This window comes from Aptenodytes patagonicus, chromosome 10, assembly GCF_965638725.1.
Source record: "Aptenodytes patagonicus chromosome 10, bAptPat1.pri.cur, whole genome shotgun sequence".
NCBI lineage: Eukaryota > Metazoa > Chordata > Aves > Sphenisciformes > Spheniscidae > Aptenodytes > Aptenodytes patagonicus.
The window spans coordinates 5624698-5651794 of NC_134958.1; the positions used below are offsets into that span (position 1 = coordinate 5624698).

Here is a 27097-nt window from a genome sequence, read left to right on the forward strand (position 1 = left end):
ACCTGCTTCTGCCAGCAGCCAAGAATTTATCTATAAATCTCTGTTGTTCCACGTTTATGTGGCGACACATAAAACCACAAGGAATGTGGGACAGACACAAACAGAGATGATCCAGACCACTGCCAGGACACATGCAAGGTTACAGAGCCCGCAGGCAGGCAGGTCTATTCATTGGCTCACCCAAGAAAAGTCCTACTGGAAAATCTGGCACACCTAGGATTTTCATCTGTCACAAGAGGCAAAAACAATCAGTAAGGGTAAACAGAAACCAACTCGTTTCAGAAATGGAAAACTGAATCATCGGCTGCCAGGAAATTGCTGGACACCGGGATAGGTGTGCAGGATTGCAAATGTCATTGCATTATCTACTCCATGCTGGAAAATGAATGGTTAACTTAGAAGGCATTGCCAGTTTTCCAAAAAACCTGTCTCTGTCTGCTCTAATCTGTGCAATCCTGGGAGAGAGACGCTGCTTCTCCTATTATCTGGGTGATATTTGGGGTTTGTACATATTTAATCCGTGCCAGATTTCTTCAGAGCACAGGTTTGATTATGAAAGTAGGTCATTTTCCTTTCTTTGTCTATCAGCCACGGGTTGCTACATGAACTGGGCTCCCAGCAGTTTGCTTACCTCTCTTTTATAAATGTTTGAACATAATCAGTTATTGCACTGGCAGCGTTTTCACCAGTAACTGTGTCAAAGTGCCGCCTACTCACGACTGCTCCTGAACATGCATCCAGCACCACAAAGAATATCCCACGGCTATTGAACAGGAAAACTGTGTCATTTATCTGAAACAAAAAACAGAGGTAGGTTTTATGGAGGCAGGCTGGGGAGTTTCAGACTCTGATCCCGCTTTTCCATAAGAAGGGAGTTACGAGCAAGGAAAATATCAAGGGTGTACACCCTATAATTTTAAATGTATAATTAGTACAGATGAAGTGACATCACTGATAGATGGTCGGTGGCAGGAGGAAGCAAACCCCCTAGTTCTCAATGGGGTACAAAACCGAGAAATGAGGTCATCGGCATCTTTTGTGTATTAGGAAGATACATTTGGGAAGCTGAGAATCCTGGGAGTAAAATGCTTAGTTCAGTCTTAATACAGTTTCTTTCCATGGGGGGGAAATTACTGTCACTTGGCAAAGTAGATTTGACCACGGAGCAAGGGAGAGGTGCTGAGACAGCAGATGGGGGAATAGAGGCGACACATGGACTTTTTTTGTTTTCCCTGGAAATGTAAATATCGAAACCAAAATATTCCTTCTTGGTAGGGCTGCCCCAGTGCCTCAAAGAAGTTGTAGCACAAGTGGCTCCTACTCTTCTCCTTTCCTACAGCAAGGGCTCCTTCCTCAGGTTACATCTCTCAGGATGCGCCACTATCTTTGCTTTTAGAAAGGCAAAGGCTCTCTGAGATGCCCGGCACCGGCGCATCTCCCCAGCATCCCAGGGGACAGCCCAGCCTGGGAGGACACACGCCGCACAACCTCCGCCAAGGAGAGCAACAGCGTACCAAGGTCAGGCTGTCAGAAAGCTGAGCCCAGGATACACAACGCACCACTGCAATCCACGTAGTCGTGAAAGCCCGCAGGCACCCGGGAGCTCAGATACATCCCATCAATCTGAGACATGTGAATGCCTCCAGGGAATATAGGGCCAGACTGAATGAGGGAGCCAAGTGTTAAAAAGTGGCTTCTGCAAGACGTCAGAGGATGCTGAATGCAATAGGGGGTCAAGGGTAAGGGAAACATGAATGTCCGGGCCATGAGTGGGCAGAGGGCAGTGAGGAGGAGCAAAGACAGACTAAATCTTTTGCCTGGTCCTGGCTGTCTCACGCTCCTAAGCCTGGGAAGAGTGTCAAAGTCTGGATACAGACGGAGCAGAGAGCAACCACCACTGCAAACCAACCTAAATGTGAGCCGCTGGCAAAAGAAACAGCCCTGCTGCATGTCTTGCCCCTGTCCGCACGCTGCAGACCTGCTGAGGAGCCAGCACAAGGGCTCACGCCGCCCCACGGGAGCTGGAGCAGGGCACTGCTGCACCCGGTTCACTCAGTCCTTGGGGAGCTTGGATTATAAATTTAAACCACTTCTGACTTTTTCATTTCATTCAGCAAAACAAGAACAAAACGTGTGCTTTGGTACTGGGAGCTCCTCTGCTTCACTTCTTTATTTCCAAATTTCCCGCACCTTTTAAGATTTAGGGTAAGAATCCTCCTTTAGACATGAATCTTTATCATTTGCCTAGCCCAGCCTTTACTTCAGCTAGGAGTACATGTGTCGGAAATAAAACTGCCTTTGAAAAATAATACTTTGCATTAAAGCTTTAGAAAAGGCAAAGAAGCTTTGAGGATACTACGCCTGTCCCACGAGTGCTGCACACCCGCAGGTCTCTGCACTTCACCGCAGGTGAGGATGCTGCCGCCGGTAACACCCGCTTGCTAACGGTTTTGAATAAATTTTTGATGACGCAGCCAGTGCACGTGGCAAGAAACCTTGGCTGCTCAGACTCCTTAAGGATGCTGTACCAGCTTTGCTTGGCATTTGTTAGCATTAATTATATTTCAGGAGCACACAGGCATGTAAGCCTGGACAGTGACCTTGCAAGCATGATTTCAGTCACCCTTAACCATCTAGACAGACATATTAGGCATGTGCAGGGACAACCTGACAGCTCCAAACCCCTTCAGTAGTGAAACATAGTTATTTTTATCTTTTAGTGCAATGCCAGCAGAGAAAAACAGAAAAACAAACTTGGTTTTTTTCCCCACATCCTTTGTAAACAATGACTTCTGGTGTGCTTTTTTTGCCCCTTCCTCTACATTAGAGTGGTGGTGTTAATTCTTCTTCTGAGGTGATAAAAGGCCTTTTTTTTCTGCTAAGGGCTCAAATCCTTATCTGAATAGAATACGAACTCCCAGTGACTTTAATGGAGCTAATTGTAGGGGAGAACAATGCACTTGCCTCTTCCAGGGGAACTTCCCATTTCCTTCCACCAAAGCTCAGCAAGATTTTGCAGTAACTTTCCTTGGAGATAAAGTTTCCCCTGTTTAATCACCGTTTGAAATGTGGTAAAACACAACACACCTTAATGAACGCGGATGTCAAGTGGTTTTGTATGTCCGCCCTGCTGAGAGACTGGATCTGGATCCTTATATACTTGACTGAGGGTGTGCTAGTGACAGCAAGCTGCAATTACACCAGAGACAGAAACTTAAAAACTGGCTTGCTAACTGGTTTTCATCAACGAAATGACACCGGGTACCAATGCTCGTAGATATGATCACAAAACTTTAAGAATTCTTTTTTCAAACGTAATCCTGGTTCACAGGTAAGTGCTCATTATTAAGACACCATTTATCAAAGGATCGTGGCAATGCTGGATGGAAGGGACCTCTGATGGTCGCTCTGCCAGTAAGTAAGTTTAAAAGTTGAATAAGAATTTTGTATATTTTGCCTGGCTATAAACTCAAGTGCAGATTTGTATGAGCCTGAAACAATTATACAGGATTTAGACTGGGGCGATTTTACAGTAAATGAGAAGAGAACCTGGCTCTAATTTTCCAGTTACTGCTATTAACCAGAATTACTTCCCAGTTTGAAATTCAGCAGCAACGTCGTACTTTGGAAGTCAACACTAATCCAATCTGAGCCCTCTCAAGAGTCCTTTTTTTCTTGTTTAAAAGAAAGAAATGGGGAAAAAAGGTGCCATGAATGTGCATTCACATCCTTCCAGTTGGGCAATTTCTTTGAGGCTATCTTTGAAGCATAGTACAAAAAGCTGCAGAAATTCAGAGCAAAACCCTTCCCTCTACACAGGTTACATGATGCTGGGCAGATTCACGAGTGGGAATTCCCTACGGCTTTTCCTTACGTGCTGTGAAAAGGGATCGACCTCATGTGGATGCACATACACCGCATAACCTCAGATGCCGTTTCACGTGGCGGGTACCTGCGGGGCCCCACACGCCCTGCACGGCCCAGGTGGGTGCTGGGACACGGGGCGCTGGGCAGCTGCTGGCCTCTCCGGGAAGGGGTTTGGGTCACAGCTCCAGGAGTCCCCTGGGTACATATGCGCCATGATTTTAATACGTTCGCAGCCTTGCTGAGAGCAGTAACTGTGTCCTTTCCGAGCTTCGTGGGCTTGCAGGTGAACAAATAGGTACCTACAAATGAGAGCAAACAGAGGGATCAGAGCCACCGTGTGCTTAGAGGAAAAGCTAAGTAGAGGCAGGGTCTGCACTTGCTAAATTGCATTATCCCTCCCATTTCCCAACATCACAAACCAACTCTGTCTTAGACCGGTGTAATACAGCACAGCCATTGCAAAATGGGTCCTGCAAGGATGCAGGTCAAGCTCCCCTCTCATCCTGGCAGCACTTGCAGCCCGTACGTCCAAGCCAGCTGCCTTCACCAGGCAAGCGTCGTGTGGGGCAGACGCCCCCTCCAGCCCCAGGCACCCCACGCTGCCCCCAGGCGTGGAGGCATCCCACCAGAGAAAGAGCAGCGGTGGTGCTCAGGCTATTGTGCAGAAGGAGACAGGCTTGCCTATATCAGCATCTCCCTTTCGGTTGTCTGCGTTGCACGGTCCCGGCCTGCAGGCAGAGCTTAGCCCTAGGCATGCATGACAAAAGCTCGAAGGCAGCCAGGTCTTCTGGCCTTTGGAGTTCATTTTTTTTTTTTCTAGCTGTTCTAAGTATGTTTTTAATCGTCTCCATTCTGCAATTCAGGCTGGGGAAATTATATAAACAGCTCAGTTCAGCTCCAGGATCAAAAAGATACATGAGCTTTAAAGGGATTTTTCTTTCTATTTCTTTTAAAACTAAATATTTGTTTCTATTTGCTGGAAGAAAGAATGAGTAAGCTTGGTTCCTCTCCAAGGATCCAGCATGTGGGGTTAAAAAAAGAAGGGGAAACATCCCACTCATTATGAAATAAAGTCTAAAAAACAACAACAGGAAAAGAAAAAAGCCAATCCCCTAACTTCTGTACTCTGAAAGGCTAAAAAAATCACTGCTGAATTAAAGAGACAACCGAAAGTCTGACACTGCCAGAATTAAGTTAGGTTAGACTCATCAATCTGCATGTACCAGGTTCAGATGGCTGCTGCCAGCTAATTGCTCTTCCCCCCCGCAACCCACATGTGTAACCATTTTCCCCACTATTCCGTAGTAAACAACCTGTTTACAGAATTTGGGCAACTTTTTTTTTTTTTCTCCCCCCCAAAAAAGGCAAAGGAGGATTAATTAGCAAATTGTTATTTCACAGTTCCTATCATGAGAGAGACCTGGCCATCAGCAAGGAGCCCGGTTAGCAGGGAAGGCATTCCGGGATTTGATTGCTCATGTGTTATGGTTGAATGAATAAATAGGTCCCATCTCATTTTCAAACCTGGCACTTGTGGATTGACTCTGAAGTAGCTACTTAGTCAGGTGAACCGTCATGGGACCCATGATTAGACCACAAAACACTTTTTTTCCTCCCTAACTATTTTAGCTGACTGAGAAACACGGTTTCGTAACATGTTTTTTTAACCGAAGGTGTCCTGGAGTCTTATAAAGATAGTGCAAGATCTCTAGAACTCTTTTCATGCCTTCAAAATAAGAGATGTACCATGGTGCTCTCCTTTTTTCACAAAATCTAATTTTTAGAGTGTGACGAATTTAGAAATACATCTTTATGGGAATATGAAGAAGTTGAAACTTCCCAAATTATCTCAGTGTTGGAGCTGCAGCAGTCACGAGAGGGCTCCTTTTCATGGCCTTTTGGGGTCCAGTGGATTTTAACAAATATTTACACCGTGCCCACACCTGCAGCAATCTGAGCAGCAGGGATGCCTCAAAGGAGCTAAGCCCAGGCAAGAAATCAGCCATTTTCTTAACGGCAATGCAAATCACTGCTCAGTGATACAGAAATAGACCTCACCCAGGTACTCCAGCCTGTAAATCCATTTTGACCCGAAATCAGTGAAAAGACCATGCAAGATGGAGGGGCCTGAAGTTTAACTATGAGAAAGGGAAAGGAGGTGCTGGGGCTGGTAAGAGAAAGACACCAAGGGTTTGCTGCCCATTCAGGGGCAATGCAGGGCTCACCCCGATGCTCTGTCGAAGTAGAAGAGCCGCTCGCCGGTCCCGTTGAGAGCGCTGGCCCGGGAAGGAGCGGCGAGGTAGTGCTTTACACTGTGCACCATCCCTGTCCGTCGCTGGTAGATATCCGCCACCACCTGGAAAACGGCTTCCCTGGGATAGCAGAGGGCAACACGCAGCCAGTCTCCTCTGTCGGCAAAAAGGGGAGGCAGGGGGAAAGAGAGAAAATGCACTTAAGGGCTTGAGTACGGGAGAGATGGTCTGCAGCCAAGAGTACAGTCTTCAGGGGAAAACAACGAAATGTCCTTTGAGGTTCTCTTCCTCCTTTAAAAAAACACAACAAATCCTCAAAGCCAAAGAAAATCAGATTTTTTTGCTTTGTCTGGAAACAACGGCTGCTTATTACGAAGGTCTGATCCAGGGACCCCGGCTGACCCCAAAGGACTTTGAGTCAGGTGCCAGGATGGCTTAAAACCAGAGATTTTCTCTTCCTTGCCCCATAAGGCTGCAGTACAACCAGTCACATATCCACTCGTGTCTCCTGAGGCAGCCGGGGCTTGTTTTAGTTCATCCGGAGCTGCTGCGGGAGAGGGAACCGGCATCCAGCAGACGTTTCACCGGGGGCACAGATTCAGGAATTAGAAAGTAATCTCTGACTTGAACCAGAGCCACGGTCTAAAGAGACCTGCTTCCTCCACTTTACAGCAAAGTTTATTATTATGGTTTCCATTAAAATCTCCCTCTCCCCTGCTCTTTCTTCAGCGTCAGTTTAGAATAACTAAGGGTAAAGTTAAATCATCTTTTAACTTTTGTGTATCACAATTTCAGCACGCACATTTACAAAAAATTGCCCCCCCCCCGTCGCTTTCCTTTATCCTGTGATTTGCAACGCCACCCTCATGGAGGGAAAAACTGGCTCCAAACTAGAAACCTTTGTTACACGACTCGGAGCCAAAAGATGCAGCCACGGTGCACTTCGGATACTGATGGGAAGGATCTTCCACAAAACCCAACACCCTTTCCTGTCTGCGGGATGCACTTGTACTGTACGAAGCAGAAAGCCACAAGAAGTTTACACTTGAAAAGAAAAACCAAATACCAAGATAATTAGCTTAATTATTTTTTTTTCTTTCTACCCTCTGAAGTGGCTTAGTGTACCACACCAAAGTGCCTGAACCAGTACCACAGTTAGCTTCCCTTATACTACCAAAACCATCCAGGCTTTAAATGTATTCTTTTCATTACCTGGCTTCCTGGTTAAAGTGTGAGAATATAAATTTGGCTTAGAGAAAGACAAATACCACCTTCATTGGCTGTCTTTCTGGGCTCTACAAAGCTGAGGAAGACAAAGTTTCTCCAAATGCTCCCCTGAAATGACCCGCCACCCATTCCTGCCTGCAGCGCGATAAATGGGGGAAACCGCTTCGATTTGGAGAAATCCGGGAATCTGCATGCCTAGACCTCTACTTTGCATTACACATGGAGAGCACAAAAGCAAAGCTATTTCAGCCTTTTTCTGCTTTTCTCATTAAAACAAAACAAAACTATCGACAGGATGGAAGAGGGGACAGGCTGTTCTAGAATAATAAATCAAAGCTGCACAAAGACCCATCAGCTTAAGCCAGATACTGCCCTCTAGATTTTAACCAACTCCAGCTGTGTCATAACACAGGACAGCTAGAAAACGGATATATTTTCAGATGATTTGGCCTCCAACTAGAGGAAATGAAAGAAATGCACCAGAGCCATATTTGTGGAATATTTTTAGGACGGAGTCCCAAGACATTTGGTTGTTTCATAAGGGTGATTTGCATTGCGTTAGCACATTTCATCCCCTGAAGAAACCATCAAAAAAAGGGCTTGTCATCTCCCTCAGATGCTGGGAACCAGCTTTGGTTCTGTGCTACACTGACTGCCACCTCCCTGGGGAACGAGAAAGGCACTAGAAAAAGCAATTGGAGGGTGAAAGAAAAAAAAAAAAAAAGCGTGAAAAAACCCACAGCTGCGACTGTCTTGAGTCGCTGGGGCATTTGGGAATATGAGTGCTAGAGCCTAGTGTGCACGTGAGCAGGCTGAGTGAAACGCTGAAATAAATTACATCAAGATTGAAAGGATCAAATGCAAAGCACCTACTTTGGAGTTTGTAGAGGAAGAGATGGAAATAAGTGCATTCCCACAACAAAGGGCTTGGGAGGAGATGTGAGAAGGGAAGGCATTAGAAGTTATCCTTTATGTAAATACAGGGAAGAATAAGGCGGTTATTTTCTCTTTAATTTAGTGGTGTTTTAACAGCTTCCTATTTAGTTCTTTACTTCAGTTCTGTTTCTTCAGCTTGTACAAAATCCTCCGTAAACCCTCCCAAATACCTGGCTGTGTGGCTGAACTGGGCTCCACCATCTCCAGGAAAAGCAAAGCAAGGAACAGCAGCAGCGCTACTGCGGGACGGTCCGCAGGACTCTGCCTCGCAGCTGGCCGGCGGTGGGGGGGGTTAGATGCCCGTTCTCCAGCCACTACCAAAACTGAGGGAGAAATGCAACCTCAGGCAACAAGCAGTAATCAGGCATGGGACGTCGTGGACATTGCCTCCAAAGTAAAGCAGATGTGCGTGTGCCTTCCTCAGCCACTGCACTGGCCACCGAGGACCTCCTGGCTGGGTCTCAAGTGCAGGAAGCCTTCGTCTTTTTCAGGGGGGTCAATAAACTGTGGCTCCTGCTTTATTTCTCTGCTTAAACCCCTCCATTCCGTCTTATTTACCAGCTGCTACTCTGGGGTGAATGTTTGCAGACAGAATAAGAAAAATAAGTCCTTGTTCTGCCACTCTCAGTACCGGCACGTCAGCTGGGATCTTTGCAGATGCCCCCGAGGCTTGGGGACACACGCAGCACTAGCAAGAAGAGAAAACACTGAATTCGTAGTAGATCCCAAATTACGAATTCAGAGTAATTTCAGACCCCTGCCTGAATGCTGTGGGAACATCTGTAGCTTTAGATGCTCTTCTACTTAAAGACCAGCACAAACAAAGGGGAAAAAAATCATTTAAAACACAAGGGGTAGAAGTCGGACTACCGATACACAAAATGCTGTCCAATGTAGCAATACACAGGACTTTCTTTTTTTTTAACTCTCATTCTTAGGAGTTTCTTACAAGAAAAACAAATAAAAGTATTCTCAGGTGGAAAGTCTGACTTTGGAATTAGCTGTCAGTTTAAGTGAAAGCCATATTAACATGTGTAGGAAACTAACTTGAGCTATTTAAGATATTTTCACCCCAAAACTAAGTAACTGTGTTCACAACCTTTTCTAGTGATAAAGTTCAGTTCATTTTAGAAGTAAGGAATATTCTTCTTTCTTTTTTCATTCTTGTTCTTAATCAGGCCAACATTTTCCTATGCGTTTTTACCAAAAAAAAATTGGCATTTGAAGGAGAAAAGCTAAATATGCACTAGCAAAAAGTCAGGGTTTAGTAGGCCCTAACACTTTCAAACACCACTTGGAAAATTTTTGAGAGTCTGCCGACACCAGCATGTATAAAACCTGACACTTCTGCCCCTCTGTTACTGTCATTCAACAATCCCCACAGTGTGTTTCATGCATTTTTATGAATGTATTTAGCCTGTTTATTTCCTTTTGGAAATGGCTGGGTGAAACAAACCCAAGAAGCCTTTCTTTTTTCACCAGGATACTGACATTTGCAGTTCTGGCTCTTTCAGGTGAAGTAAAAACATCAGGCAAAGCGTTAAAAAAGTATTCTTATGTTTTGGCAATGAGCAGGCTTCCTGGGATAAGCAAAAGCAAAAAAGGATGGGGAAAGGCAAAAGAAGCAGGCAAGAGGTTTCCTGTTCTTGGACATGTGGTAGATACAGATCTGCACGTACAGACATACATACCTCATTTACAACCCTCAGAACAACCCCCCCAGCTCAACCCCAAGCTCCCAAAGGCAAAGCCACTCAGAGAAACGTGATCGAGCAGGCAAAGGAGGGGAGACTTTTGTGAGTGGTGGGATGTGAAGTGAGTTGTAACTTGGAGATGAGATTTGGCCGGAGTAAACATAGAAAGAGGGCATGTCTGGGACTGTCACCGCCTGGGAGAGGACAAATAACACTTGTTCAATATTGTGAACGTGCCCCCTGACTACATCAGATGGAGTATCAGTCCTGGGCAAATGGGTATGGTCTAGTGCTGGGGTTGGTGGTTATGCTGGACGTCAATCCTGGCTGTATTTTAGCTAAGGGAACTTCTAAGCTGATGAATATTACTCTAGAAAACATCTCCACCTTGTTTATTGGCATGGTGTGTCACGTAGCTGATGACCATGGAAGTGCGCAGTCTAAATCCTGATCTCAGTGATGAAGATCTGGGGTAAGCTAATGAGGGAAAGCCGTAGAGTACAACTAAAAATTACTTATTTTTTCCTTGGGCTTGAAAAAACAAGAGACTTGCATCCAGTGAGTCAGTCTCCCCCAACTGTTATTAATCCTATTTAAAAACAACCGCTCTGACATTTTGGTCAACATCTACGTGAGCTGAGCTTTCAAAGGGAGTGAGACAACTGAGAACTTGAAACTTTCCTGTTCATAATACGGGAACTAAGCAGAAATCCCCACGTGCTGCTTTGGTAAATTTGTCTCTCACAGGCTGAATTTTGAACTTCAAAAGACAAAAAAAGCAAAGCCACCATTCAGCCTCCAACCCATCCCAAGAACAAATCACAGGAGGTCAATGCTCCTTGCTCTCAGTCAGGATACAGCTGGTTTTTCTCTCCAAAAACATCTCCCAACCTCACAACAACCTGCCCAGCACCAGGCTGAATCTCCTCTGGCACAAAACCTGCTTTCAGGACAAGCCACCTCCTCTCCAACCAGCATCACTGGTGGGGAAAATGGAGCGAGAAATACCCACACAGTTCACAGGTGCTGAGAAGAGTGGAGAAAGGGCTGCAGGGAACCTGGCCATGTCCTCACCACTTTCTCTCAGTTCAAGCTCTTTCCCTTGAACCCACGTTTCCCACCGGCTCCCTGCAGCTGTCACTTGCTCCTTCTCTTTTTCTAAATTTCTCTTTAATTTTCTGCCTTCAACTCAAGTCCATTAAACACATCCAAACCCCCTACGATGACAAACACGGCTACTGGGCGAACATCCAGCAATTTTTTTCAAGACCTTGTTATTAAGGATAGACTCTTCTGGAAGACCGCTTGCTGCGGGGATAGTAACAAGTTAGGTATGTGTTTAGCTAACTAGAGTTGTGTGTATTGGGATTTAAATGCCTTTCCTAAATGTTGCCATTTAGGAAATGCCATTAAAAATTCAAAAGCATGGGCCATCTCTTAATATAAATTAAAATTTTTGGTTTTACCCACGTGCCTCCTTAGGCAAAAAGAATGATTTTTGCCTTTGTGAAGCTCAGCAAATAATAGAGGGGATCCTGCCCTGAGGTACACTTCTGCTGATACTTATGAAACCTGGGTCTGACTCAGACAGCATTTGGCTCACAGACAATTGTATTCAAGCAAAAATAAGAACTTCCTGCATTTAAATACAGTACATCACTTTATCATCTTTTTTCCCACCCTACATGCTTTCGTGGAGGAATCGCATCCCAATTCAATTTGTATCTTTTTTAATGCGTTCCCAAGTACTCTATTGCTGACTAGTGTGTATTTTGTATTTTCCTGCTGCTGTGCCTCGGATGCGCATCAGGTCAGGAGAGGCTGGTGGCCCTGAGGAGCCCCAAGCCCCACTCCATGGGCCAGGAGAAGGGTGAAAGCAAGGAAAAAACCTTCAGGTTTCATGTGCCAGGCTTCAAAGTGACGAGCAGCCTGGTTTGCCACGGCCATCTGGGGACTGTCAGATGCTCAGATTGCTCTAATTCATGCTGTGAAATGGTCAGCTCAGGAAGAACATCTCTCCTCCGAGTTACCTTGTTAATCCCGGCTGCTGCCACCGGGCCAGCTGCAAGCGCAAGCCGCGGAGGATAAAGAGCAGCAAGGGTTGCAGGCGGGGAGGCAAAGACGGGGCTTTAGGATCACTCAAACATGGCGATGTCAGCACCCGCTTTGGCCCAGCTGTAGTAAAACGGTGCAATCTGCAACCTGGTGTTCTGGCAAATGTTTTAGCTTCTTTCCAATTTAAAAAAAATATCTTGTGGCTTTCATCTGCTGGTTGACCTGTGGGTAACTTAAGGGATTTAAACAGACAGAAGGGAATTCAAATATATCTCCCGACTTCTGTGTCGTGCGGATGATTAACTCTGAATTACAGATGTTATCAGGAGGGGCAGGCTATGAAACCCAAGTAACGCTTTACTTATTATTATTGGAAATAGTGCTGGTGTTACTTGTATTACATTCAGATCTGGGGGATCGAGGTCAGAACTCATGTACGTACAAGAACAAGAAAGCAGTCACAGCCTTAAACTGTTAGCTCCACTTTGAAATACTAATTTTGCCTTCCTGTGCATTTATCAATCTGGGAAGCAAGAGGAAAAGCTCATCTAGAACTAATCTGAAAAAGAAACAATTTAGGAAACATCCATAAACTGGGCAAGTCTGCAACAAGCACATTCTAGCCTTGTCTCATTATCTTCGTTTTCCTCCAGACCTTATCACCGCTAAGGAATTTAATCGCAAAAATGACAAGTAGCTGAAAGTATGAATCAGACTGGCGTTGAATAAGAAGCCGTAGGATAAACACCTACCTACACAACCCTGACAAATACAAATATAACAAGTCCCCCAGAGTCTCAGTGCAGACGTGGGCTGCATAAGTTTGCTTGCACTGAAATCTCCCCCTTTGGATGGGTTGCGGCATCCTGGAGGCTTCATATCACCCAGCGTCCAAAGGCTCCACTATTTTTAATGAAGAATTTAGACACAAACTCATTCCAGGCTCTTGAATTTTCAGATAATTTGGGTTGTTCACTGGTGAATATGATAACAAGCCCTAGCGCAGAACTCCAGCCTAGCAAATACAGGAGTCAAGCAGTGCACCTGTGCCCATCCCTGCGCAAACACCACAGCGGGGAAAGGCTGAACACATGCCCAGGCCCACACATGGACATCTGCGCTTTCGCTTGCTGTTGACAAGAAATTGGGCCCTCCCCTGCCAATTTCTTTTTTTTTTAAAGGCTCTCATAAGGTTCCAACTCCTTCAACAAGGCACCGAAGAACATCAATATTATGAGCCTCACTGTACCCCTCCAGGTGAAGCTAAGAGGGTGCCGATGAAGAGAGCCTGGGGAAGGCTGCCCTGCGCTGTCCTTGGAGCCAGCATCTGTCAGGAGAGGTGCAGTACAAAGGAAAGCCCCTGCTTGCAGGACTGTGGCAATCTACCTACAAAAAAATACCCTCTTTATACTATTAGCTGCTCACATTTCCCTGAATTCTCTCTGTCAAACCACAGCAAAGAGCCTTAATAAGAGAAAACCCTTCCCTCTGAGCCTTAACAGACCACGTATAGAGATATTTGCCTGTGCTCATTAAAAACAAGGAATGTTTAATCTAATTGCCACTGCTTTTCAGGCTGCTTCAACAACACAACTTATTACACTATACTTCAGATATGTGCTTTGAGGAGATTTAATTCTTATCTTTAGATGTGCTGATAGCACAAAGAAGCCTGGCTGATTTACTGAACAGCACTGTGCCTTTGATAACAGTATTTGCCTTAGCTTCTTCTGCGATTAGAAAATTTGCACAGGCACAAAGCCTAGGTTATTAAATTGAAGAACTTCATTTCTGACTTTGCTTGCTGTATGAAGTGCCAATCTTTGTATTGTTTTCCAGCACCTGAAAGTAGGGACTTACTTGCAACCAAATAATGTTTTCCGTCCCCTCCTCCTGGCTTACCAGCCTCTCCCCTCTCTTGTAACAAGCTTGATGCTCTCTGCGGGCCTTTGTGCTTCAGGATAGTAATTTTGAGGAAAGCCCTTAACTCGGTCTTACACATAATTCTCATACTTCTGTGAAGCAGAACCCCCCCCCCCAAGAAAACATACAAACAGCTCTGAAGGGGCGGAAACCGCTCCAACAAAGAGATGAAGCCCATGGAGAAGGGGTCTGAGGTCTCCTTTCATGAAGGTTGAGATGAGAGCAATCCTCAGCAGATCTGGACTGGTTCTGGAGCACACTTCATTCCTGGTCATTAAAATTCCAGCTGGCGCTCTCCTTCTGTTCACTTGCCAAAACATTCAGAAGTTACTTGTCCCGCGTTACCTCTTTCCAGAAGCAGCAATACCCATCCGCCTTCTCATCCTCACAGGCAAACTCCCAGCCGTTAGACAGACAACCCTATCTATAGCTTAAAAAGGCATTTCTGCTGAGACAGCTACATTCCCCAGCAGCCTGAAAACACAGCCTGTGGGTCTCCGCCATGGCTTTATATTTGCTCATCGGTCAGCTAGTGACACAGCTACCCTGGCGAATGCAAACAAGTACATCTCTCATTAGAAGGGAAGCTGGCGTGCGTTAAACAGCTCATTTGCACCACATGGCTGCAGATGGCAGCACGTGGAGACACAGCAATTTTGTTTGGTTTAGCCACATATTTTGATGGAAGTGAAGACACTGAAGAATTACGGTAAACACGGTTTGAATCAGTGCGAGGAAGATACAAGTCCTGCAGCAACCCTTCAGGTGCCCACGATAGAGAGAAAAAGATGTGCTCTGTGACTGTACTGTAACCGGCGTCCTCCTCCGCTGAGTAAATCCACCCAAGCGGTGCCTCTGAACTCACTGGACAAGATCCGCAGCTCGCAGAAAGCAGCGCTGCCAATTTCAGCTGAGTCATGTGAATTCATCCCGACCAGCTCCTGCCCACCCCAGGAATCTGGACGTTCCAGTCTTTTAATAGACGTCTGAACTGGCATGACTTCTATTGGGTCTTTCTACAGCACTTCAGAGGCAGGGAAAGCGTTAATCATGCAAGTAGTCAACATCAGTGCTATGCCTGACCTCCACAGAAATCCAAATCCTGGTACACACCTCCCTGTCAAATTCCTTATTTCCCCTCTGACCTTCCTTTAGCCAGCGTAGAGCAAATCACTCCAGAAGCATGAGAGCTGTCGAGCTGCAAAGGCAGCATCCTGGATATATCTATCCATCATTTTACAATGACAAGACTAAAAATAGTTTAATTGTTCACTCAGGTTATGTCTGAAATTATTAATCCTAGAATGTTGCTATTAAAGTTCATCAAACATTTTTTTGCTTTGCATCACATATTCTGCACAGATGTTGCTATTTTAAGAGCTCATTTTTTGGCAGATTATTCAGTATTTCGGATTAAAAAAGAACAAACAAAACATAAAGCCACTTGAGACAAGTAAAAGTCTTCCCTGATTTGCTAACTCTGATTACTCTGGGCTCCACAACCTGAGATTTCTTCCATTCCAGAAATGATTGGAATACAATGTTTAATAAAGGTCATACATGGAACTGCTTAGGCAGGCACTTGTTTTCCTTCAAGCTCCTAAATCCTCTTTTTCACCTCAATTCCTTTACCCTTCCACAGGAATCTCATTTCTCCATGTTTTTGCATGCAGTCTGGACATTTCACTATTGCCATTGCACCAGCCTTAAGTCTCGGATTAGTTACCATCCAGCATGCTTGAGGTGTACACAGAGCAGCCACACATTTCAATGCCAATTATTTCTTAACAAGAAATCTTGTTAAGATTTCTCTAAAAGAAATGAAGTAAAATTGTGGTTTTCCTTCGTTACAGTATATTTCTGGTTTATAGTTCTTTGAAACACATACCTTGCCAACTGTTTCTGGATCAGAAAAATCTACAAACCTTCGCCCCATTCAAATAACTGCTTTCACACAAGACAAAGAGAACCGCAACCACATTGTGGTTTTCAACAGTAAAATGTAGTTAAGTTGCTGCTTGAACAAGAGCTAAGCTTCAAGCTGAGTTTAACCAAAGACCCAGTGCTGCCTTCAAATTTGAATCTGTGTTTGAAGACCGTGGGCCAAAGCTTTGGCAAGTATTAATTGGCACCGTGACAGAGTAACCACCAGTTACCTGGCAAAAGACTTAGCTCTGCAATTGCAAGGAAATAGCTAATCATTTTAAGACAGATAATAATGGCAAAGCTCAGCTTGTCCGTGGGTGACTAATGGATTTTCCTCTTCCTTAAAGTGCACAAAGAGATATTAATACAGAAAACAGTGATATCTAATAATTCCTCTGTGACAGGAGTGTCCAAACACTGATCCTCCAGTGACTCGGTCATGGCCCTACAGCCACTACATCTTTAAATCAAGAGGACCAGGTTTATGTCACTCGCTATCATGGGCATGTATAAAGAGGAAACACTGCCCTTCTCAGCTACATTCCCATGGGGCTTCATAGTGGAAACTAAGGACAGTATTTTTCCCCAAATTTCTTCAGCTCTGAAGTTCAGGGGAACCAAATAGAGCTCAAGGTTTTGCCAAAACTATCCTAAGCTAAAAGCACAGCAGTGATACTCTGCTGGAGGAGCAGAAGATGGGTGTGGGGTTTGGTGGATAATACTGGATGGACTTGGGAACCCACCAGATTTACCAGCGGTACGTGCTGCTTCACGTCCTCGGTGCCTCTGACCTCTTTCATGTCAACTATCTAAAACCTGCTTTGCAAATCTAAGCCTGTGTGTGGCTGGGTTGTGTGTAATCATGGAAGATTTCATTTGCATACCTCTGTCCTTTTATTGTACTGTGTTTTTATCAATAACTGAGGAGTCACATAAACTGCAGAGCCCAAGGCGATGGCCTGGTTTTTTTGTGGTGCTCATTTCTTGCAGCATCTCATCTGTGCAAACCATGGCAATGTCTGTCACAGCTAAGCTGACCGGATTGCAGGACTCCTAACAGTTGTACCAGTGCAAAGCACAAGTAATTTCACTAAAGTAAGAACAACAGTACTGAAAACCATAAAAGAAATTATGCAAAAATGAAACAGATTGCAAGGAAAAAAAGTAGTATCTAAAATGGATATACCCTGCTTTTATATAACGCTAGAAGAAAACATGGGAAATAAATACAGCACAGCCTACAATTTTGCTGTACTGAGACCTAACCTTTTAAAACTTTATGTAAAAAGAAACAGTGACTGCAGTGCTGTTTGGATTACAGAAGATGCAAAGCTCTGTGCACATTCTGATGTATTTCTGCACTTTATATAGATGGGAGATAAATTATGTGAGCAGCAACTAGTACAAACAAACGAACAAGAGCCAGAGCTCTTCTGGAGGGATTTCAGGGACAGCAGGCCAGCACTTACTTGGATTCTGTTTCAAAACTTTCTGGAAAGAGAAACGTCTCTGCACATCAAAAAAGCTGGAATAAAGTGAAAGCAGAGGCATCTCTTTGCATCAGTAAGTGCCAGCCATTAACACCTTGCTTCCACGCTCTCAGAAGTTGCTGAGACATTTGAAAGGTCACTTGTAAATAACCTGGGAAATTGTTAAAGCTCCAGACTTTTTGAAAACAGAACATTTTCTAACAACATAGGGCAGTACCTGTTGAAGTTGATCGGGTACAGGATAACATCCTCAGGTGCTCTGCCGTCCCACTGGATGATATAAGCCTGCTCGAGCATGACGACAGGCTGGTACTGCTGGTACGGTGCTCCTCTGTTCACGCCTTGCAACCGCAAGGGATGGGAATGGTATGCTGCTCTGGCAATGGATAAGGTCAGATTCTCAGGGCGTCTGGCCTGAATATAAAGCTGAGGGTGAAAGGAAAATGACAAACATATCCATTAAACCAGCCAGGCTCAGCCATAACATGTGCATTTGATCATTGTTGCCTGTAAATGGTTTTTGCCAATGAAGAGCTCAGAACATTTGGAAAGTCACTGAAACATTTCCAGTTCAAATAAAAAGGTAAAACAGAAACAGCATCTGCAGCCATTCGTGGGGACACCACGAAGTGAGGTATGAATTGTACAGCGCCATAAAAATGTTCACTATTCAAAATCTTAAGGGAGAAGGGTAATCAAGGAAATATCACAAAGTAACTCTCTTCTGTGAATTCAAATAGCTGCACTTTAAAAACAGGCTTATTCCATTGAAAATACAGAAAACTCTTAAGTTATTTCAACAGGCTTTGGATTAGGTCCAGTTATCTAATGGAATCCACATCTTCGCTCTCAAGCAGCAGACTAGGCTGAAATTTTGGGGGCTAAAACTCAATGGTCTGACTATATGACCTTATAGACTAAATACCATGTTCCACAGGCTTCAACAGAGAGCTCTTCCGTGCAGGGACCAACAGGTGCCCTTGGCCTGTAGTTCAACCCTACAGACCAATTACAAAACTACACGCCGGTTGTATGCTTTTTCTGTCCTGCCACCACTCAAATGAAGGCCAATTCATGTGGCAAACATTAGTTTTAAGGCTGAACGCATGATGTTCACCTGCTTCCCCCCGTGTGAAATTCCAGCGCAAAAGGAGGATGCACAGCTAGTCATACAAATCTGTCTCGGCATGCGGGGTTGTAGCAGACACCTTGTCATATTCCCTGAAGGGTTTGAAATGCACCGAGGACAGGTGAGGACTCCTATAACCCTGCTTCCTTCACTCTCCTACGGTGTAGAATAGCGCTCTTTGCATCAAGAACTTAAAACATCCAACATAAAAATCCATGTTAGCTCAGAAATGCCTAAGCTTCTACCTGAGCATCCATCCAGCAAAATTATTTTTAAACTCAATTTCTGTCTTTGAGGTAGATCACAATGGAGGCAGTAGTCTCTTAACAGATTTTAATACCACAGGCAAGGATTCAAGCACAGCCAAGACTAGCTGAGAGGGCGAAACTCCATCTATAAGGATATCCGCCTTCTAATGCAGGGCTATGAGACCTTGGCCTCTCACATCTCTGTATCTGCTTCTCTTCCTCTTGTCTACGCAGATTGAAAGCTCTGCAAAAACAGACTCTCTCTCACTGGTTTATATATGGGCTTATTTTAGTTGGGGTTTCTAGCCAGTTCAGCTTCCAGTTCCAGTTTCGTGCCCAGAAGGACTCTACGCTTGCACCTGCTCCTGGTGTTGAGTTTGAGCTCCTCAGGACCTCCGAAAGACAGGCTGTCTCTGCCTACCCCTCACCTCACCCCTGAATCCAGCAGCCTCATGCTGAAGGCTCAAGTTAAAAATTTGGGTCTTATGTCAAAAAAATTAATCCAAAAGTGGTTGTAAATGTTTCTTGGATAGTCAGTCCATTCCTCCTTTCACACCGTTGCACTTTAATGATGAGAGCCTATCCTGAGTGGTATCTGCAGACCCTTGGAAATTAAAGTGCATCCCAGAACTGCATTAAACACAAGCTTTTCTTGATGGTTGGAACTATTGATCAAGTAATTCACCCCAAACAATCTCTGAGCAGCAGCCCATTTGCTCATTCTTGATAGCTCAAGGAAGAATAAGTTATTTTTACAGTCTGATAAAAGACCTTTTTTATCTATGAAACCAAGGAGGAAAACCTATTTTCCCTTCACATTCAAGTGATTGGAAATTCAGTAACGTGCAATGCAATAAGCCACATTTCAATCTCATTTGTCCCCACCCGGATGGGGAAATGCTGAGGTCAGAGCAGGTGATAAGTAAGGTCCTTTTGGACCTGAAATCTCATCAATGTATTAATTGTTCTCAATCAAAATAGCATTTTCTGATAAAGAACAGTTGGAATGAACTCTGATACTGCAAAATAATAGCCCACTTGTGTCTTTCTGGATAAGAGGCAAGAGTTTCTGTCCTATCACTGCAAATTTTGACATTATTTCCTTCTAATATGTGTCTCCAGCAAGCAGAGAATATTAAGGTGGTAGCTGCTGTGCACTTACTACAAAATTAAATGCACCAATGATAAAATAAGCCAAGAAAGGAAGGAAATGCATTCAATGAGCCCCAAAAGTTCCTAAATTACCGACTACCAAGAACAAAAGATTCCTATGTACTTTAAGGTATTTGTGTAAAAAGAAAAAAAGAGAGAGAGTGCTATCCATGGCCTAAGCTGCTCACTGTAATGACTGTTAATGAGTTCAAGAAAGTGTTGGAAGAGTTCACAATATGCTTCAATGAGATGATGAGGAAAGCATGTCAGAGATTTGTTGGTAACGTTTTCCCCCAAGTGCCTAAGGTCCATGTCACAGGTCTGACATTAAGGATAATGGTGACGGCTCTTTTGAGAGTGAAACAGTAATTACTAGAACAAGGAAAAATGCCAGTTCTGTGTTGATAGAAATATTTGTAAACTGACTTTGTCTCCTGCAATGACCAACAGTGGCCACTGAGTGAATGCCTTCCAGAACTGCAAGCCACCAAGGATGTGATTTGCAGTCCCGCAGAAATACAGTAGTATATCTGGTGGATCTTGCAAAATGTTTATCACTAAAGGAGGCCACAGTAGGTAAATGCCCTGATCAAGCAATCTAGATCCTACACGAAGAGACTCTTTTGCCCAGGTGGAGCATCACTAAGTCCACAGGACTCTGACTGGGAGCAGGGACTAGCTGAGATGTTTCCTGCAGCAACTGGGCTCAGCTCTGGAACAGTCCTGGTGGCTTGGTCCTTCTTGAACGCACCAAGCTGCACAGAAAGCAGCACCCCGCATTTTCCCATTCATTCCTTTCTCTAGGCCTCCCCCTTCATTTGAGGGAACAAGGGACAAGAGGGGAATCCAATCTCTCTCCACGAAAACCCTGACCTCCCTTCCGTGATGCTGACTCATGTCAGTCCTAGTACTTGTTTTTTGTTACCCCTTCAGGACTGCAGTCAAGACCAACAGATTACTTGAGAAAAATCCCAGAACAGTCATCCACCAAAAGGCTGCTTTTAATTCCCAATGAGATGAATGAAGTCAGAAGAACCCTTTGAGCTCCACTGGCCCCAGGGAGGTGAAACATCAGCCACTGTCCCAGCATAGCGCTCTTGGGATGTCACAACGCGGCCTCTTTCTTCCTCAGCCTTTACTCTGCGACACTTTTACTCACTTGAACTGAACATGGAAAACTTTATCACTTTTCTTCCTTGTATCTACCTTTGGAGGGGCAAAACACTTGTGAATAGGAGTGAAAAGGAGAGTAACAAGAGAATTTTTTTTCTAGAACGAAAAATCCATCTTCCTTAGCAACACCTCCATAATTTTTGGTTAGATCTACCGAAATATTTAAGAGAAGAAAGTGGGTCATAAAGATACTTTAAAATATGAGAAGTGGTGACAGCTTAATGTAGTAGGAGAAGAAGAGCTAGTTAAAACGTTATAAAATGTGAGCCTTCTACTTGCCTGGATGGTTTAATGGACATAGTTGTCATTTTAGCTGCTTAACACTTCATGCTAAAAAGATGTGTCAGATTTCCCTGTGCTGACATGGCAATTTTCCCAAGTAGATTGTGAAACTGAGAAGATAAGTTCTCTTAGAATTCATGGAGGATCTGCTATTCAACTGGAGAGCGAGTATGAAGATAAGCAACATGCAAAGTATTGGAACAGAAAATCTTGGTTTCTGAGAAAAGGTTTGCTTGCTTTCTAGTTTCTTTAACATTGCTTTTGTCCTACTGTGCTGTCAGCTGTCAAGCTGGGGCAAAATGAGAAGTTCAAAACACACCTTCTCCTCTTCTGGTTGTTTGACTGTTCAAAAATGGTTAATCTCCCAGGGCAAAACATTTTCTCTATGAAGTTTCCAAGTGAAGACCTTAAAATTCTTTCAGAAAGAAAAAATGTATCTTTCTTTCTATAAGACGTGCTAGGACCAATTTTGGCCCTAAAAATGACAGCAGCTTCACTGACATCAGCAAAACTACTTTGATTTTCCATTGCTGCACAGCAGAGATCAAAATTGGACCTCTTTGTCCAAATACGGACACCATTAGCTGAAAAACATCTTGCAGGCTTTTCCTTCTTCCCAGTCTGTGAGGTGCTGACGATCCTCAAGCATCGCAGATACCCTGGGGTTGTACGGTTTTGCCTGTGCTTAGAAAAGCGCCGTTCGCTACCTACTGCATCTCTTGCTTGCTTTGCATTTAGAAGCATCAGTACCAAACCCAGCTACACGGGCACTGAGTACACAAGCAGATACCAGCTGAAGGTACGTAACTTGGAGGTGCAGGATCAGTGCAATTGCAAACATTCACTGCAAGAACAGAGCTAACAGAAGTGGAAGAATTTCTACTTCAGCAGCCTGCAGTAAGGTCGTGACTAAGTGAGCTGGTGAAAAATCAACAGCATTGCCTGAAGTGTTTTATAATAGCAAGGCATCAATTTTTCGGTAATTCAAAACTGACACTAATTTAGCTATGTAGCAACCTCTTATGACTGTCTAACACCTTTTTAAGCTTATAAAAGAAAATAGCACGTACTGCCAAAAACTCTGCTTATTTTAATAAAGACTAATACCAAAAAAAAGAAGTTTCACAGCCTCTCCTGATGAGTTGCTGTGAAGTCTGCGAGGAAGCAGTAAATGCACAGCTTCAACTGCCCAGTGGGAGCCAAGGCACTTGTCTTATAATTTATATAAAAATCTGAAATGGTTTAGGAATCTCATTTACATTTTAACAAGTAATGCAGGTGTTGAGGAGTCTACAGTTCAGTGCCTTTGGAAATCTCACCCACCTACATGGAGAGAACTATGGGATGAGCCTCTCCCTACATTTTTCTTTTCTTACTGGTCTTTGCAACAGCTGAAAGTCAGGTTGATGGGCCACCGAGGACCTCAGCACCCTGCTGACGGAGTCTGAGTGACTCACAGAGATTGCCAGAAGATGGGGTGCTGCCAACTTTTGTGATTTCCCTGTGAGTCGCCCTCGACTTGGTGTTCTTCCTCAAAGCCTCGCTTTATTTACATTACAACATGAGAGTTTCAGCTATCATTAAAAAGCAAAGGGGTTGGTCTTGTTTGGACCACACCAACCCTACAGGCTCCAGAATCGAAAGGGGAGGACAAAAAGACCTGATAGTTCTTGCTTGTGCAAATTTTGGGATTTTAAGCTGGTCCCAGAACCCTTTTTTGGTAGTGAAAGGCAACATCGGAGCCAAAGCACGAGGCATTTATTAGTGCTCCCTGCTGAAGGAAGGTCTTGGACACCACGTGGGGAAGGTGGCATGATGCTTCTTGGAGACAGTGAGGAGGAAGGACCATGAACCAACTGTAGGAAGGTGGGAATGTCAACCTGAGTTGCCAGATTAAAACACCTTCAGAAAAGTCTGTCCCCAGGATTTTGTGAGCTAGAAACGCTGCCAGAGGAATAGGTTTTCCCCAGGCATTTCCTTTCCTGGGCAAGTTACACCCAGGAGAAGAGGAGCATGAAAAGTGAATGAAAGCAAGCAAGCAGAAAGGAATTAACTGGACTCTAGACACTTTGCTCAGAAAGGATTTGGCTGCAATGTTAGCCGAAGGACTTGGATCTCGTTTTTCCACGCCAAGTAGCCCATCCCTAGGCTGACTATCTTGGGCCCAGTTCAGCAGTAATATGAGAGTCACTATTTCCTTGAACTGAAAGGACATTTTCACCTGCTTGTGCTAGGGAAGAATAAAAGTTCTTGTCTACCAGAGCTACACGAAAAGGAAAAGAAAAACAGATTTTGTAATAGAGCTGCGAAGATCAAAGCAAACCATCTTTCTCCATAATTGGATTCACTCTTTTAGGCTTTTGATCTAAAATATGACACTCAGAATTTAGCACACAAACAAATCATCAGTTTGTCAAGGTGCTGAGAACCAGGGTTAAGCTGAAATACTCCAACATATACACCCTCCAAATGAAATCAAACCCTGCTGCACGGGACCAGGTTCTTCTACCCTGCACACATATATATTTCCCTACCCAAAACCCATAAAGTGAAGCATTTAATATGAGCTTTACTCATCCTGCTGGATGCTGATTAGTTGAAAAATGCTGGTAAGTAACGGATCCCAGAGAAGCAAATGTTTATGCTTGCCTAAACCTAGCCAAGGAAATTTTCTATGGTGGAAAAACTGCCTCACCATGTAGAGTGCCATAACCGGGAGTGTATTAATAGAAATAAAAATATAAATGCCTACTTGTTTACAGTTCTGAATTTAACTGTTAGGTTGCCAGAGCAGAGAATATCATTTCTCTAGAGACACAGAGCAAAACGTAAGTGCCAAGCACAAACCCCTGATTCAATGGGAGTGTTTCATCTGAGCCCAATCCTGTTTCTGCCTAGTCAATAGCAAACCAGGGGGCGTAAGTCCAGTGTCTAGACGCTTAAATAGCAACTCCTGCTCTCTGCTGTGCAACTAAAGCAAATGCATATAAATTTTTTTAGCTGAAGGGGACACTCATAATCTGGATTTGACTGTGCACATATTATGTAGGCATAGAGGTCTCAAAGATAATTGCATTCCTAAAAGTTTCATGCGTAAAGTTCCTTGGAGAAAGGGGAGCAGAATGCTCTGTCTGACTACCCAAAGTGCAAGCCCACACCTTACTACACATCAGAGAAGCCACAGAGAAAGCACCTTCAGAAATCTCCCAGCGTGGAAAATCCATGAGTCTAGGTTTGAAACCCATCCTGAGGTGCAACTGTAGGAAATCAGGCTCTGCTAATCCCCACGCTCACAAAACTGCGTGTTACAAAGGGAAATCTGACAGCCTGCTCCTCTCGAGGCAATTTTAATGCTGCCCAGTCTTCGGTGACTTCAGGCAGAGTTTCGTCCTGTGCCACACCTGCTGATGTCTGGGCAATGTCTGCTGACTCCCAGTGAGACAAGAGTTTGCAGCATGCTCCCAAATGCACAGAAGACTCTTAATAAATAAATAAATAGATAACACCTGCTGCATCTCATGAACTCTGATCTTATTTTAAGATCACTTCATATTCCGTTCCTGCCTTTCATATCCAGCAGTGCACCCCACAGCAATCTTTATTTGACAGTGCAGGGCTGTTCTCAGGGGTCAGGAGAACATAATGGTCCTTCCAAAAGCCACATCATGTGTGAGGACTCCCAGTACCCACTCTCCAACCTGAAACCATGTGATGCTGTGTGCGCCCACCACACGCAGTCTTAATAGTTGGCTTGTTCAACACAAGGAGAGAGGAGACCTGGCAAGATGTCCAAGTAACTGGAGTTTTAAAACAGGCCTGGATACCTTTTTTGTAAATATATTAATATCCTTTAGAAGTGGAGGAGCAAGGAGAGCCATCTGCGATCTCTTACAGGTGACTGTGAAACCTGTGGTGAGTCACGTATTTACAGTATGCTCTATCCACAAACAAAGGTCTTGTCGAAATCTGAGCAACATACAATGAACCACAAGCTGATTTCGAGTCACATTTTCCCTCCATTTACCATTCTCCTCTTTCCTTCTTTCCCTACTGAAAGGTTACCTGGGATTTGCAGCCCCTTCTACCAAGGTGTTGACATCTCAGCTAAGGTCTCTAACTCAAGGGTGCTGAAGAAAACTGCCGCGAAGGTTTAAGACCACCCTGGCCTAAGACTGACCATCCCTCAGCCAGTGATTTCTGGATGGGAAATAAGAAATAAGTGTGAGTTTGTGTCTCAACCACCCATTTCACCATCCTGAACACACTGGGATGTATCAGAGGAGTAACATCTTCCATTACTGAAACTTGATTCACCAGACTTATCCACCAGACCCCATGACAGAGTGGACAAATGCCTGGAAGCAAGAACTAGAAAACACCAAGCCTTCCCCCAACTCAATTTTGACTTGCAGCTTCTTGTGGACAATGGGAAGAGACAGGGCTCCTTACAGCCGTGGCTTGCAGGCAGCGGCACAATAGGAGCTTTACTGAGCCCTTGGAATCAGGCAGATAACACTGAGGGGAGTAAAATTATACCCAATTTATTATTCACCTCTTATCTTATGGAGTGTTGAGTAGGTTTCACTCCATCACCCCTCAGCAGAGTATCTGAGGACACCCACCCAACACGCCCAGCGACGTTGCCTGCAGCCGCCCCCCGTTACCTGTGCGAATTTCCCGGTACACATCACCCCGTTCCAGCGCGGGACAGTGAGACACCCGGGATGACGCAGCAAGTAGTTGTCCGCTCTGCCTATGAAAGTGTCCGGATACCCTGTCACTGAGCCGTCCAGATCATGGAAGACAGACATTTTGTCACCGTCATTATCGTTATTTCCAAACCACTGGCCTGATCTGCCAAAAAACACTTTCAGTCCAACCTAGCAGGAGAAAATAAGAAGAAAAATTACTGGTTAGCTCTAAGCAAGGACTTGGGTTTGCACTGTTTTAACAGCCAAAATGGTGATACAGCTAGAACTAGAAAGCTCTATTGTTTGAGTAAGAGTTGTGTTTTGTCTCTTCTATTTAGAAAAATTTCTGACTGTATTGGTTTTCCCCCTCATTTCTTAATGCTGGGAGGTATTTTCACAAAAATTAGACTTTTGGTTCTTTGAAATGCACCCGCACAACTACGTATTCCTTGAAATCACACGGCAATAAATTATGCAGTGGCAAAAGGAAGGGGATGACTCAAAGGTTAGGGAAGTACTGGAAGATTATGAAATTTACTGAGGAATATCGCAGCTGTGATCAAAGAAACAAAAATTACTAGATATTTGGTGAACTTTCTCATATATTTTCAATGGCTGTTCTAAGCAGTTCTGTGAGTGCCAATTTTTTTCTAAATCTTCCCCTAAAACCTTATAAAACTCACAAAAGTGACAGCAATTCTCAGAATTGTCTCTTGTGCACATTCTAGTATATCCCCTGAGTAGTTTCTTTTAGGAAAGAGAAATAACAGGAAGCAGCATTATCTTCATTATGCATAGCTCTGTTTTCAAGATTTTTCAGTAGCTCAGTAAAAGAATCTGTCCTGATATGAAAATCCAGCAAAAGAAGGAAACTGCAGATGTTCAGCAAAAAGGCATGGGATATTTTAATGTATGCAGAGAAAGTTATCACAGCGTGCGACGATTAAGTTCTGAAGTAATCAAGAAAATAGTTACTCCAGGTCAAGCACTCTGAATGAATCCTGCAGCAATGTGTATAAAAGCAGACGGCATAACTAACAACTGGATCACGC

The 27097-nt window shown here is 44.2% G+C and overlaps 2 protein-coding genes across 2 annotated transcripts in view; both read right to left on the reverse strand.

Moving 5' to 3' along the window:
• Positions 1-27097, reverse strand: part of CEMIP (cell migration inducing hyaluronidase 1) — a 116173-nt gene that overhangs the window by 68199 nt on the left and 20877 nt on the right. The window lies entirely within an intron of this gene.
• The window catches only part of LOC143165209 (cell surface hyaluronidase CEMIP2-like), a 51848-nt gene that overhangs the window by 3231 nt on the left and 21520 nt on the right, over positions 1-27097 (reverse strand). Inside the window, exons 16-21 of the mRNA XM_076348663.1 lie at positions 26019-26234; positions 17588-17796; positions 6093-6275; positions 3953-4166; positions 3088-3189; positions 632-792 (exon numbers count right to left, since the gene is read on the reverse strand). Coding sequence (XP_076204778.1) covers positions 632-792; positions 3088-3189; positions 3953-4166; positions 6093-6275; positions 17588-17796; positions 26019-26234 — 1085 coding nt within the window. The remainder of the gene's footprint in view (positions 1-631; positions 793-3087; positions 3190-3952; positions 4167-6092; positions 6276-17587; positions 17797-26018; positions 26235-27097) is intronic.